Below are 13,553 nucleotides of genomic sequence, written 5' to 3' on the forward strand. Positions count from 1 at the left end.
ATTTTAATATTTCAGAATATGGAGTTGCCGGATGAATTGTTGATCCTAATTTTTGTATTATTACCCGTAAAATCTCTTTTGCGATTCAAATGTGTGTGCAAGCATTGGCTTTCTGTCATTCAAAGCCCTCAATTCGTAGAGTACCACTGTCGTCTTGGTGAAACCAGGAGAAGTGGTAAACTCTTGTGTTACCGCAAAGACCCCGTCACTGAAACTTATGTCATATCCGTTGTTGATCGTCACACCCTTGAAAAACTTGAAGATCTAGAATGGCCCCCATTTTTGGAGGAAGAAGGGTTCGATGAAGATGTAGAATGGCCCCCTTTGGTGGTGGAAGAAGGTTATACGGGTCCTACAAGTTTTCTTAGGCGAATCAAAATATTTGGACCTGTTAATGGAATTTATTGCATATTCAGAAGTTTGATTGATAGGTGGGTTGGCACCTTGACTCTGTGGAACCCGGCAACTCGAGAGTATAAACACATTCACCCCCAAATCTCTTTTCCTTTTCCAATGCATTTGTTGGGTTTTAAAGATTACGCTTTAATGCAATTTCATCAGCAAGAGCCTGTATGTTTGAACATCGGGTTTGGTTTTGATAATACAACTAATGACTATAAGGTGGCGGTGATTTGCCAATGGCATGACGAGGAAATTCGCTCCCCTAACGATAAACGGTGACGTCACATACAATATCAAATTAGTGTGCTTGCAACGTTGCCTATGAAAACGATATATAACCAACATGACGTCTAGCATAGCATACACTCACTAATTTGCATGGTACGTTAGACGTCCCAATCAATTATATTCATACAATCGCTATATAAAGAGACACTTGTGTTGATAATTAAACATCCGAGATTAAAATAGAAGCAAATATGAAGCCTATCCATGGAGTCATATGAAATGCAGGTTTGGATTAGAAACGAGTCATATTCGGTTTGTGCACACTCTTACAGTCCTATCCACGGAGTCTAGAGACATATAATCATGATTTAGAATACGTATCCTAAACTCTGATTTAAAATTTATGGGACTAGCACTCTAGCAGAGCAGTATGGAATTGCTACAGTAGTAAATAGTAAATGGAACAAATAGATTGCACTATTCCGTGCGCTTATAATAATCTCTAGGGAATACTCATCGTCAACACCAAAAATAATAATCTCTTTTGCTGGGTCACATTGCCCTTTGTTTGGCAAGACCCATGGCTGTGCAAAGATACGGCCTAAGTTCCTGTTCCGGGTGTAATTCCAGAGCAAGTATAGTTACCACCCGTGGCTTGTTGAATGATGTCTTGAGTTGGATTCTCCTTTGGTCTTAATCGTTCCTCTCGGCCTCTCCTTCAACAATGAACGAACTGAGGGCTTGGCTTTGTGCCAAGCGTACTCACTCCGACGCTCAAGTCAGTAAACTTAAAGGATAAGTTGTTACTTGGCTCAATGTGTATTGTAGAGAGATAAGGAAGATATTACCAGATGAATAGTGTATTTAGGTTTAGTTGTGTATCTTTGGGATCCTTTCCTCAATGAAGGTTGCCTAGTATTTATAGGCTTTCACCTTTTGTCACGTAGTGGCCAAGTGGCTAGCAGGTGGAAAGACTGATCTACCCCTCGGCCGAGGTTTCTATGGCAGGCCGGCGGGCCCTGTTGACTCACCGCCGAGGGGTCTTGGATGTGAGTACGCGGGTATGTGCCCCGGCTGGCAAGTTGGCATGCCGAGACCAGCCGACAGGCCGATGGGCCGATGGGCATCGGCTAGGGTTGTCTAAGTCGTTGACTTCTTTGTGGATATCTTTGACCTTGCTCGCACGTTGACTTGGTCGGCGGTGCGAATATGCCCCATCAATTTGCCCCGCCGTAGTCTATGCCGTGGTATGGGCTCCGATGTACGTTTGAGCGTATATTCTGCGTAAGTAACTTGCGGAAAATTTCTGCATCGGCTTCTTCTGCGGCGGCTTCTCTTACCTCGGCCTGGTCTTTCTTAGGCCGTACCATATCCCCCCTCCACATGGATGTGTAAAGGGCATCCGATGTGGAAAAGAAAGTGACGTTGGCCGATACTAGGATTGGGTGTGCCGGTTGTTTTTGATTGCCCCCGGCCGGCGCTACTTAGCTTGGTTGACCATGTGGCCGGCGGAGGGACGATGCTTGGGAATTTGTTGAGGAAGGTGAATAGGCGGAGAGATATGAATGGGCGTGCTGAAGACGCTTGGTCACTGTTGCATTGATTGATGTCTAACTGTTGCGACGATTGACATCCCGTGGTTGCATGTCCGACACGTGTCTGCACGCTGATTGGTTGACGCTTCATGGGCTGTTTTCTGATTGGTCCTTCTTCATGGGCTTTTCCCTATAAATAGGGCAGTTATCCCGTGAAATTGGCCACCAATTTCATTCTCCAAAATTTTCTTCTCTCTAAATTTTCAAGGGTTTTCTTTGTCTTCGATTTTTCAGAATTGTTACTCCGGCGATTGTTTTTCTTCAAGGTAAACAAACAAACTTTCAATTTCTTAATTTTGTAAGTCTTTATGGTAAACATGTCTTCTGCTGATGCCGGTCCTAGTAGGCCGGCGCCGGGGGGTTCCCCGTCGCGTCTTGATGAGGGGGAGAAGTTGGACGCCCTTCTGATAAGGCCTGGGGCCCCCAGGTCTCCTTCTCCTGAAGTCGATCCTCGAATTTTGGAGGAATGGGAGGATGACTCTGATGTCGATGATGACGCAGACGATTTTGGTGATGATGCTGAAGAGGCTCGTCCCAAAGAGGTGAGGGGGTACGTTATGGATCACGGTGATGTCTGCAAGGTGCGCGTTGACCGAACTTGGACCCATAAGTTGGCCAGTTGTTCTGGTGAGGAATTTTTCGAGGGCCATTTCTTTTTTGGCAGGGGGTACAAGATTGTTATCCCCGAGGAGGGTCAGCCGTCTGTTGCCCTCCGCCGGGCCATACCGGCGTATACATGCGACACTTGGAGTTCGGGCTCGGTTTCCGGCTGAATGAGTACGTGATGGCCATCATTAAGGCTATGAACGTCGCCGTGGCCCAACTGCATCCGTTGGCCATGAGGACGATAGTCGGCTTTGTGTGGCTTTGTCTCTTCAAGGGGGAGGCCCCGACGGTGAATTTATTCCGCCGGCTTCATTATCTCCAGCCGTCAATCGCTGGCCGCGTCGGTTGGTACAGTGTGCACACGGAGAAAGGTTATGTTTCTGTTGACAAACTTACTTCTTGTAAAGACTGGAGAGATCGGTGGGTGTATGTTAAGGTGCCGGATGACTATCCCCGCCCTCTCCTTTCAACACCAAGTGAATTTGCGGTGTGAGACTAAGGCGGAGCATGACGGATGGGTCACCGGAAGAAGCTCAAGATGGATGCCGCAAGGTCCTTCTTTCGAGGATGAGAAGCGCGATGAGGCTTTTTGAGGCGGACAAGGGTGGGGTGTCGAAAAAATGGATTCCCCCAACGAGATCATTCTTCGAGATGAGCCGCTTTGCCATGTCGGCCTCATACCGCCCTAGCACGGGGAGTGAGTAGGGGGTCGGTGTGAGGCCCATCACCGCTCTTAATGTTCTGTTTTTCGAACTTCGATTTATTTCTTCTACTTAATTCTTGCTTTTTTTTTTTCGCAGACCACTTTGGACGGGACTTGTCTGAGGATATCCTCCGGAGAATGGGGCTGCACAAAGACAAAACCGTTGCTAACCTGCACCCCAAGGCTCTGGCCCATGACCGTAGGACGTCGCCGAATGATCTTATGGACCAGCGGCTGAAAAGCTTGAATGCGGTGGAGGCTCAGGCGAAGGTTGTTAGTAACATGCCGCGCCATACTCGAAAAACAAAGCCTTCGGCGGTGATGGCGTCGACATCGGCTCCACCTTCCATCCCCCCTGTTCAGAAGGAGACGGTGGAGATCGTTTACATCTCTAATGGGGATGATTCTGACGAGGAGGAGGGGTCTCCCCTTGTCCGTAAGAGAAAGCAGACAACCTTTACCGCTGCCGTTGCTTCTGCTGCTGACGAGGAGATGCGCCCTTCGGCCAAGAAGGCCAAGCACGGTACTGATCTATCCGGTGGCTCAGATTTAGCCGGTTCATCAGGCGCTGCCGATGACAGGCTCTTCGGCATGTCGATGTATGTTGATACTGATGCTTTCTTTAAATTTTGTAGATCAGCCGCTGTCAGTCGCCGCTCCTATTGAGCAGCAAGTGGAAGAGAAACCCGCGCAGGCTGATGATCATGACGTCGCCATTGGGTCTTCATCCCAGAAGGTTTCCCTTTCCCGACCGCAGACTAGTGATCGAAATGTCACTGTTGACCCTTCATCCCAGAAGGTTTCCCCTCCGGCTCGTGGCGGGAGGTGCGAGGTTGGTCGAGGAGCTGGCGAGGTGGAACGAGCTGGCCGGTGCTCGCATTATAGAGCAAGAGAAGGCCGTGGCTCAGTCCGCTCTTGAGCTTGATGTCACTAAGAAGGTGGCCGCGAAGGCGAGGCTGGATCTCCTCAATGAGCAAAGGCTTAGGGGAGATGTCGAGAAAGCGCTCTTGGCTGAGAGAAAGCTTAGGGAGGACGCTGAAAAGGAGGTCTTTGCTGAGAGAGCCAAGGTCGAGGCTGCTGCGGCCGAAGTTGCAAAGTTCTTTGGAGAAGTGTGACCTTGTTCAGAGGCATGCCGACCTTTATCTCCAGCAGAGGAATGAATTTAGGGGCAAATTTCAGATCCAGGGGAAGGTGATCCGGAGCAAGGAGGCCATCATCAGGCAAAAGGAGGACGACATTGAGATGCTCCAAACCAAAATGCTCCCTGACCTGTGTTCCGATTCCGGATCCGCCGAAGGCATTTGCCGGGGAAGTAATTGAGGAGCTTTTTCCTCTTGAAGGTTCCTTTCCGTGGGACAAATATGACGAGCTGTTTGACGATAAGCTCGAAGCTAAGGAGAAAGCCGTGGAGGAGAGGGTCAAGGAGGCGGCGAGAGTGAAGATAGAGCAAAAAGCGGCCGAGAAGGCGGCAGCTATCGCTGAGAAGGCTAAAGCGGCCAAGAAGGAAGCCGATTGGGCAAGGGCAGTTGAGGCTGCCGAGGCTAAGGCTGGGGCTGCTGAAGCTGAGGCTGCTGAGGGAGCTACTGGGTTGCCCCTCGAAGAAAGTGCTGCTACCGCTGCTGATGGCGAGCAACGGCAGACATAGGGAGATGATATCCGTAGCCTTTTGTCTTTTGGTTTGTCCTTGTAATTTCTTGTAATTCGTTGAACATTTTTTAATAAGAGCTCGTTTCCTCTGCCTCCGGCCTGGCCGAGGTTTTTATCTTACTTCTTTTTCTTGCGCTAGTATTTGAGCCTCAACTGTACTTTTAGCGTCTCTGTCTTCGTCTGGGTTGTCTCCTTACGTTATTAATTGAGTGTCTCTTTTGTTTCCGCCTCGGCTTGGCCGAGGCAGTCTAGAGCGCGTATCTCAATCGTGTTAACGCTTCTAAGGCATTTTGATTGCTTTGCGAGTATCAACTGCGATGGTCGTGATTGCCGCTCTTGTCGGTGTGACAGTGTGAGAAAGATTCGCTTCTTCATGAGTCTGCCGTGGCGTCTACCACTTGGAGTGACTGCGACGGCGTCCAACCTCTTGGGGTGACTGCCGTGGCGTCTACTACTTGGGGTGACTGCGACGACGCATATTTCTTCATGAGACTGCCGTGGCGTCTATCACTTGGAGTGACTGCGACGGCGTCCAAACTCTTGGGGTGACTGCCGTGGCGTCTACTACTTGGGGTGACTGCGACGGCGCCTATTTCTTTATGAGACTGCCGTGGCGTCTACCACTTGGAGTGACTGCGACGGCGTCCAACCTCTTGGGGTGACTGCCGTGGCGTCTACTACTTGGGGTGACTGCGACGGCGCCTATTTCTTCATGAGACTGCCGTGGCGTCTACCACTTGGAGTGACTGCGACGGCGTCCAACCTCTTGGGGTGGATCGCCGTGGCGTCTACTACTTGGGGTGACTGCGACGGCGCCTATTTCTTCATGAGGCTGCCGTGGCGTCTACCACTTGGAGGATCGCGACGGCGTCCAACCCTCTTGGGGTGATCGCCGTGGCGTCTACTACTTGGGGTGACTGCGACGGCGCCTATTTCTTCATGAGCTCGCCGTGGCGTCTACCACTTGGAGTGACTGCGACGGCGTCCAACCTCTTGGGGTGGATCGCCGTGGCGTCTACTACTTGGGGTGACTGCGACGACGCCTATTTCTTCATGAGATCGCCGCTCTTGTCGGTATGACAGTGTGAGCCGACATCTCTTATCGATAAAGACCGCCGCTCTTGTCGGTATGACGAAAGTGTGAGTCGGCGTCTGCTGCTTCCTAGTTACTATGGGAAGAATGAACATTTTGATGGAAGACTTGGATGATTTTTCATTTAGGTAAAAACACGCGTCGGGGTGCCCATTTGTTTTGGACACCTCCGCCGCTACATAGAGTATTCCCGAGATTACCAGCGTCCTAATGGCCTATCAAAGGCACAACGTCCTAGTCAGCCGCTAGTTACATCCATGAGGTCGCCCTCCTGTTGTAAGGATAGACTTTTCCCTTTCTCTGATTTCTTTGCCACTTTGAGGGATTGCATGTTGCATCCTCTGGCGGCTATCTGGACGTTGACCACCTCGTCATTCTCGTCTCTGGAGACGAGCTTATGCGCTTCCCCCCGGTCCGAGACGTACATCAGTGTTAGGGCTCGGATGGACATCACTGCGTCAGCCTCGCTCAGGGTGACTCGGCCTATGAGAACGTTGTAGGCGGACGAGCCGTCGATGACCACGAACTCAGCCAGGACATTCTTAGCCGCATTCTTTTCGCCGAACGTCACCGGGAGTCTGATCGACCCCAGTGGTACCAGGCCGGCCCCGGAGAAGCCGTATAGTGGGTTGGTGCGGGGCTCAAGTCCTCGACTTTCGGCCGAGGCCGAGGAAGCACTCCCTGAACATGATGTTCGTGTATGCGCCTGTGTCAATTAGGCACCTCTTGACCAGGTGGTTGGATATGTCCAAATTGACTACAAGTGGGTCGCTGTGAGGAGCGATGACTCCTTCGTAGTCCTTCCTTCCGATGGTTATATCGGGGATATCGGAAGCGGGGATCGCTGTGTTGGGCACAAAGTTGATGGCCTGATATAGCTCGTTCAGGTGCCGTTTGTACCCGTGAGTGGACCCTCCGTTCTCGTTGCCCCCGATGACAACGTGGATCACTCCTATCCGTTCGAAGACGGATTTCTTACCTGAACCGTCGGCGTCAGTCTTTTGGCCTTTGGCAACGTACTTGCCGAGGCTCCCCTTCCGGATCAGCTCTTCAATGGCATTCCTTAGATGCCGGCAGTCGTTGGTTAAGTGGCCGGTGTGGCCGTGGTACTCACAGTACTGGCTCGTGTCACCGTCACTTTTTGGCTTGGGGGGTCTCTCCCACTTCTGGCCCTCGATTTTGCTCAGGGCAAAGACCTCGGCGGCTGATACGACGAGAGGGGTTTTATCACTATACCGCCTCTGGTGGTACGTTCCCGAACTCCACCCGGCGCCTGTCGAGTCCTGTCTCCTGGCAGGTTTGTCCGACCGCGACCTATTATTCTCACGGCGTCTTTCATCGGTCCGTGACCCGTTGTTGTCGCGGCGTCTCTCATCCGGGTTGTCCTCCCGGTGACTCTTCTTTTCTGAGTGCTCGGCCTCGCTGGGGCCTACCCAGGTCTTGTGGTAGTCCTCTACCTTGATGGCCTGGTCGGCCATCCTCCTGGCGGCATCCAAGTTCAGGCCTCCGCACTTGATGAGCTCATTTTTCAAGTCTCCCCTTGGGAGGCCTTTCATCAGCGCGAAGGCCGCCAATTCGGGATTAATTTCCCGAATCTGCTGGACCTTTCCGTCGAACCTCTTCACATAACTTCGTAGAGACTCGCCCCCCTCCTGTTTGATAGTTAGGAGGTCCGACGTCTCCACGGCCCTTCTCTTGTTGCAAGAGTACTGGGCTAGAAAGGCGTCCCTTAGGTCGGCGTAATAGTATATCGAGCCGTCGGGAAGCCCTTTGTACCAACTTTGAGCCATCCCATGCAAAGTTGTTGGGAAAACTCGGCACCAGACCTCATCGGGCTGCTCCCATACCGACATGTAAGACTCGAAAGCCTCAGCGTGGTCGGCTGGATCACTATCTCCTTTGTATGATAGGGGTGGCAACTTGAGCTTAGTTGGCACCTGGACTTCTAGGACGTAGGCGTTGAGGGGCTGTCTGACCACGTGTCGAACGACACGCGGCGATCGGCTCCTCGCATTCCTAATCCGGCTCCTCTCCTCGTAGCGGGAAGGACTTCTTCGACTCGGACTTCTTCTCCAACTCTGCTGAGTCGGACTCCTCTGGTTCCTTTGGGGTAAGCCTCGTTCGTGTTGCGGGGACGCTGTCCTCCCATGAGTGCGGGAAGGACTTAGGTCTACCACGCCCACTTTGGGCTCCCCCGGCGACTTGGCTGGGTCAGCTTCTCCCAGTGCTCGTTCAAATTTCTGAGTCACGTTTTGGGCCCCGGTCTCTCGGGCGTTTTCCGCCGCTCTTGTCGGGCGTGACGGTGTGAGAGCGGGCGTATTACTAATTAGGTCCAGGACCATTTTCAGTTTTGCTATGTCAACCACGTGTCCCATGATGGTGACCTGGTTGGCTGGCAGCGGCGTGTCCGGCATTATTGGCATCCCGAACTCTGGTTGGATTACTCCGCCGATGGAGGGCTGCACGACTCCAGAATTGTTGAAAGTATCGTCGTGGTAGAACGCGGTTTCGTCGGTCACGACTGCGTCTTGTTGTTTTGACATCTTAGCTTTTTGGGTGGGTTTTTGTTGTTTTTTTTTTTTTTGTTGTTTGGGAATGAATGTGACTAGCTTCTAGTGTCTTTCCCCACAGACGGCGCCAATTGTTCCGGGTGTAATTCCAGAGCAAGTATAGTTACCACCCGTGGCTTGTTGAATGATGTCTTGAGTTGGATTCTCCTTTGGTCTTAATCGTTCCTCTCGGCCTCTCCTGCAACAATGAACGAACTGAGGGCTTGGCTTTGTGCCAAGCGTACTCACTCCGACGCTCAAGTCAGTAAACTTAAAGGATAAGTTGTTACTTGGCTCAATGTGTATTGTAGAGAGATAAGGAAGATATTACCAGATGAATAGTGTATTTAGGTTTAGTTGTGTATCTTTGGGATCCTTTCCTCAATGAAGGTTGAGGAGTATTTATAGGCTTTCACCTTTTGTCACGTAGTGGCCAAGTGGCCAAGTGGCTAGCAGGTGGAAAGACTGATCTACCCCTCGGCCGAGGTTTCTATGGCGGTCGGGCGGCCCCGTTGACTCACCGAGGGGTCTTGGATGTGAGTACGCGGGTATGTGCCCCCCGTGGCAAGTTGCCATGCCGAGACCGGCCGACAAAGCCGATGGGCTGCATCGGCTAGGCTGTCTAAGTCGTTGACTTGCTGTGGATATCTTTGACCTTGCTCAGTACGTTGACTTGGTCAGCGGTGCAGAATATGCCCCATCAGTTCCCTTTAGCGATTTGGCATTAAAGTATATGTATATTCTTTTTGAGCTTATTACCTTCGATTTTATTTGTTTTTGAACATATGTGTATTTTTCTGAGCTTATTACCTTCGACTTTATTTGTTTTTGAACATATGTGTATTTTTCTGAGCTTATTACCTTCGACTTTATTTGTTTTCGAATATATGTATATTTTTCTGAGCTTATTAAAATTTATAAGTTAGATTTTATTTTTTTCCGTCAAAATATAAATTTAACTAAGTTTATATGTAATGTTTTTGAGTTTTATGATAACTTTTTTAGGGACGTGCTAAATCCCGCACAATATTTTACTAAATCCCGCACATTTTTCCTATTATTCCGTATATACCCCTCTCATTTCTCACCCCCACCAAAGAGAAACAAAAGAAAAGAAAAACCCAGAAAATTAACTCATCTCATCCTCCCCATCGTCACCCAGTCACCCACCCCCTCTCATTAACGATGTACTCCGACGATGATGGTTGACGGCATGAATATTTGCAGCCACCAAATTTGGCAAATGCTTCAATATGCAAAGTAATCAAGAGAACACACCATCTTCGATTAGCACCAATTAAAACGAAAACGAAAGAGTTTATATGGCGATGAATAAGTGCAACATCTTATATTTGCAGAATTGCAGGTGATATCATTTGTCAAAAAGAGTTTGCATTTCAATTTAATCTACCTAATTACTATCCAACTAATTGTGGTACACTGTTTAATCAAATTAATCGGATATCAATCCAAACCCTAATTGTAAAAAAAAACCCTTTAAAAAAAATACACTAACTAAATCAATTTAAAGACCATATTAATAAAATTGTTGATAAAATGGAGAATTTACTTGTGTATGTGCAAATTACGATTCATAATTCTCGACTGGTTAATGAATTGGTTAGTTTTTTGAGAGAGAAGGGAAATAACTCCTTTTAGATTTTTTTTTTATGGTGAAGGGTAGTTATGGAATATTAGGGCAAAATGTGTGGGATTTAAGTAAAGAGGTGTGCGGGATTTAGCAATTGCGCTTTTTTCTTGCTTAATGTTTAAGTGGATGAACTCAAAATATCTACATAGTATAAAAGATGGGTTTTTAAAGGATTTCTATTGGCTGAATTTTTCTTCATTTTTTTTTCTTTTTTTAGTGGGACCCCCCATTATCTCTATACAATTAATTACACTACTCCTATTACTCTCTTAATCATATTTAATTAAGATTACACATTTACAAAACAATATAAAACCATATATTATACAACTAGTAGAGATCCCGCGCAAATGCGCGGGTTTTTAGATAAGAATATTAGAGAATTTAACAATTATACTATTGGTATTTAACTGCATTTGAAATTTAATTATAAAATTTACTATTAATAATATTTTGTATTAAGAGCTAGAAAAAAAATTATTCAACACTTTTACTTCGTATAAGATTGTTGAAATCGAAATTATTTTATTAACTTTGTTTTAAAAAATATTGTTTTTAATTATATCATTATATCTACTAAAACCATTATATAAACAATTAAAAAAAATTAACCAAAATTTAAGTTTTCATATAGTATGGAGCAAAGATATATATTAAGTAAAAGGGTAAGAAAAAAAATAGTTTTTCTTTTTAGAAGGCATAACAATTTATTGATACTCTCAACCTGTACGTTTGTATCAAAAGATAGAAAAATAGAATTAATTAAAAAATGTTTCTTAAAAACATGTTCTTGGCCGTAATGTTTAGTTTTAAAAATAATAATAGTAAAAATATTTCTACCACATTGTACGTATAATTAGTGCAATTTCATGTATGTAATAAAATAAGAATATCATATTAATATATCTATACAAATTTTAAAAAAAATTATCCCTTTTTTAAAATGGTATAGAATTATTTATGTATGAAATTAATCAGTATGGTGCACTTGTAGATATGCTATTATGAAGCCCATTTATAGCATAGATCAAAATTAATCAGGCTGGCCCAGTTGTATATATGATGTTATGAATTCCATTTATAACCTAATTCATTTAGGCGGGAAAACTTAGAGATCTCTTATTCTTTTAGTTTAAGGGGGATTACACATTAATAAATTAAAATTTAAAAACGTAATAAAACTTTCAAATAATCGTCCCCTATCTCTAAGTCGGACAAATAAAATGTGAACAATGCATATTGATTAATCATCCGGAATTAGTAGTCAAATTCATTGTGTAAATCAAACAAAAAAAATCAGCATGACTATTATACTCCAACATCACAAATTTAACAAAATAAATATACTAATATGACATTTGTATTGAAAGTAAAATAATTAGATGTAAATATATGGAACTATTTGGTACAATTTACTCATATATTCAATGATAAAACCTCCTGTTACAACCCGTGCATTTTTTGCACGGGTTTAAAACTAGTTTTTAGTAAAACTCAACTTTTAAAACTAAAGTTTAATTTTTTTATTATAATTTTCAAAAACTAGGTTATAGTATATCGGATATACTGTATAATCTACTTATAGATAAAGTTACTCCCTATCCTAGTAGTAGTATTATTTTAAATATTCTTAACTTTGAGAGCGTTGTACTTGTACCCAAAATTGGACCAAATACAAAGAATGTAGTTAAGTTCTAAGTTCTAACCCTCTACCGTCTAGATATAATATTTTATTCCAAATCTATACCAACACACGATAAAAACACACCTTAAATGAGTTTCTTTTGAATTGATTTACAAATGTATACATTTTTTAGTGTAAAATTCTCTTAAACAAGACTAACCCATAAACACGCTAACCACTACACTAAGATTGTCACACACGTTTTGTCCACTCATGCACCCAAATTATGGTATTATGGTTTTGATTCTTCAAGTTCGGCCAGCTTTTGTCCAGCTGGGACTTTATTGGAGCAACCTAATGCAACGTAAGTCATATTAGAAGTTAGAACAGATTTAATGAAACATTAAACATGACAGTGATAAAGTACTCCGTAGAAACCAGAAGATACCAGCTTTGGGTCAAATGGTGTATTTGAGCACGGCCCTGGACTCGAAATCCATGGGATGTAACTATCCCACAGACCGTGTATAGTAAAATTGTCGTGTATGATCGGGCTTGAACATTTAGCAAAGTTACAAAAGGCTGGAGGCCATGTTTGGGAAAAAATCATATAGTTAAAGGCCTTTGGCTGTGCCTCGACTATTAGGTTCAAGGGGAAGAACAATATCATGGAAAAGAGTGTCACTAACGCCTTCATATTGGTCGACATCTTTATAATTATTTGTCTATTAAAAATTCAGAATTGTTTCTCGTGTGTTCTTTATATTTAATTAGCCAAATCTGACTTGTTCCTATGCACAATGTTTGTTAAGGCCCATCCGCAACCGCCATCGCCACCGCCACCACAACCGCAACCACCTCCACAACCCTTTGGCTACATGGTTTTAGCCCAATCTTGGCCTCCGGCATTTTGTACCCACGTTATCCAATGTTCAAGCCCAATAATCTGGGATAATTTTACTATACACGGTCTGTTGGTGACTTTGCTTGGGCTATAAATTTATAATCTAGTTTTTTTTAGTCTAGTTGATGAAGTTTACCATAAAGACGAAAAAAATAACAATTGCTGATTTTGTAAAAATGAAAAAAAAAATCACTAATACTATATTTAGTAAATTATTTTAACACGTCGAATTGTTTCCAATCAATCAATTAATACTATATATTAAATCCAGAAAATAAGGCATTTCAATGTAATTAAATAAATCTATACACATTAATTATACTATAGTTTTAATCATGGCACTGTGTGATGGACCCGACCAAAGGACTTCAATGTAAATATTATATAGTTTTTGTTAAAGTATAAATTTAGAGAACACTATAATATGATGATTTTCCTTAAAATAACATGCGCCACTTATAATATTAACTAGTATAAAGATGTTTTTAACATACACGAATATAATATAATATAATATAATATAATATAATATAATATAATATAATATAATA

At 44.8% G+C, this 13,553-nt stretch overlaps 1 protein-coding gene across 2 annotated transcripts in view; it reads right to left on the reverse strand.

Moving 5' to 3' along the window:
* The window catches only part of LOC141586182 (ribonuclease 1-like), an 84,443-nt gene extending 71,575 nt beyond the window's left edge, over positions 1-12,868 (reverse strand). Inside the window, exons 1-2 of one of the 2 annotated variants that reach the window (XR_012519477.1) lie at positions 12,547-12,868; positions 12,359-12,452 (exon numbers count right to left, since the gene is read on the reverse strand). Coding sequence is in view for 1 of the 2 variants with exons in the window: in XM_074407328.1 (XP_074263429.1) it covers positions 12,547-12,807 (261 nt within the window). In the remaining variant the exon portion in view is untranslated. The remainder of the gene's footprint in view (positions 1-12,358; positions 12,453-12,546) is intronic. The other variant, XM_074407328.1, reaches the window with a different exon arrangement.
* Between the last annotated feature and the right edge of the window lie 685 nt (positions 12,869-13,553).

This window comes from Silene latifolia, chromosome 6 (genome assembly GCF_048544455.1).
Source record: "Silene latifolia isolate original U9 population chromosome 6, ASM4854445v1, whole genome shotgun sequence".
Taxonomy (NCBI): Eukaryota; Viridiplantae; Streptophyta; class Magnoliopsida; order Caryophyllales; family Caryophyllaceae; genus Silene; species Silene latifolia.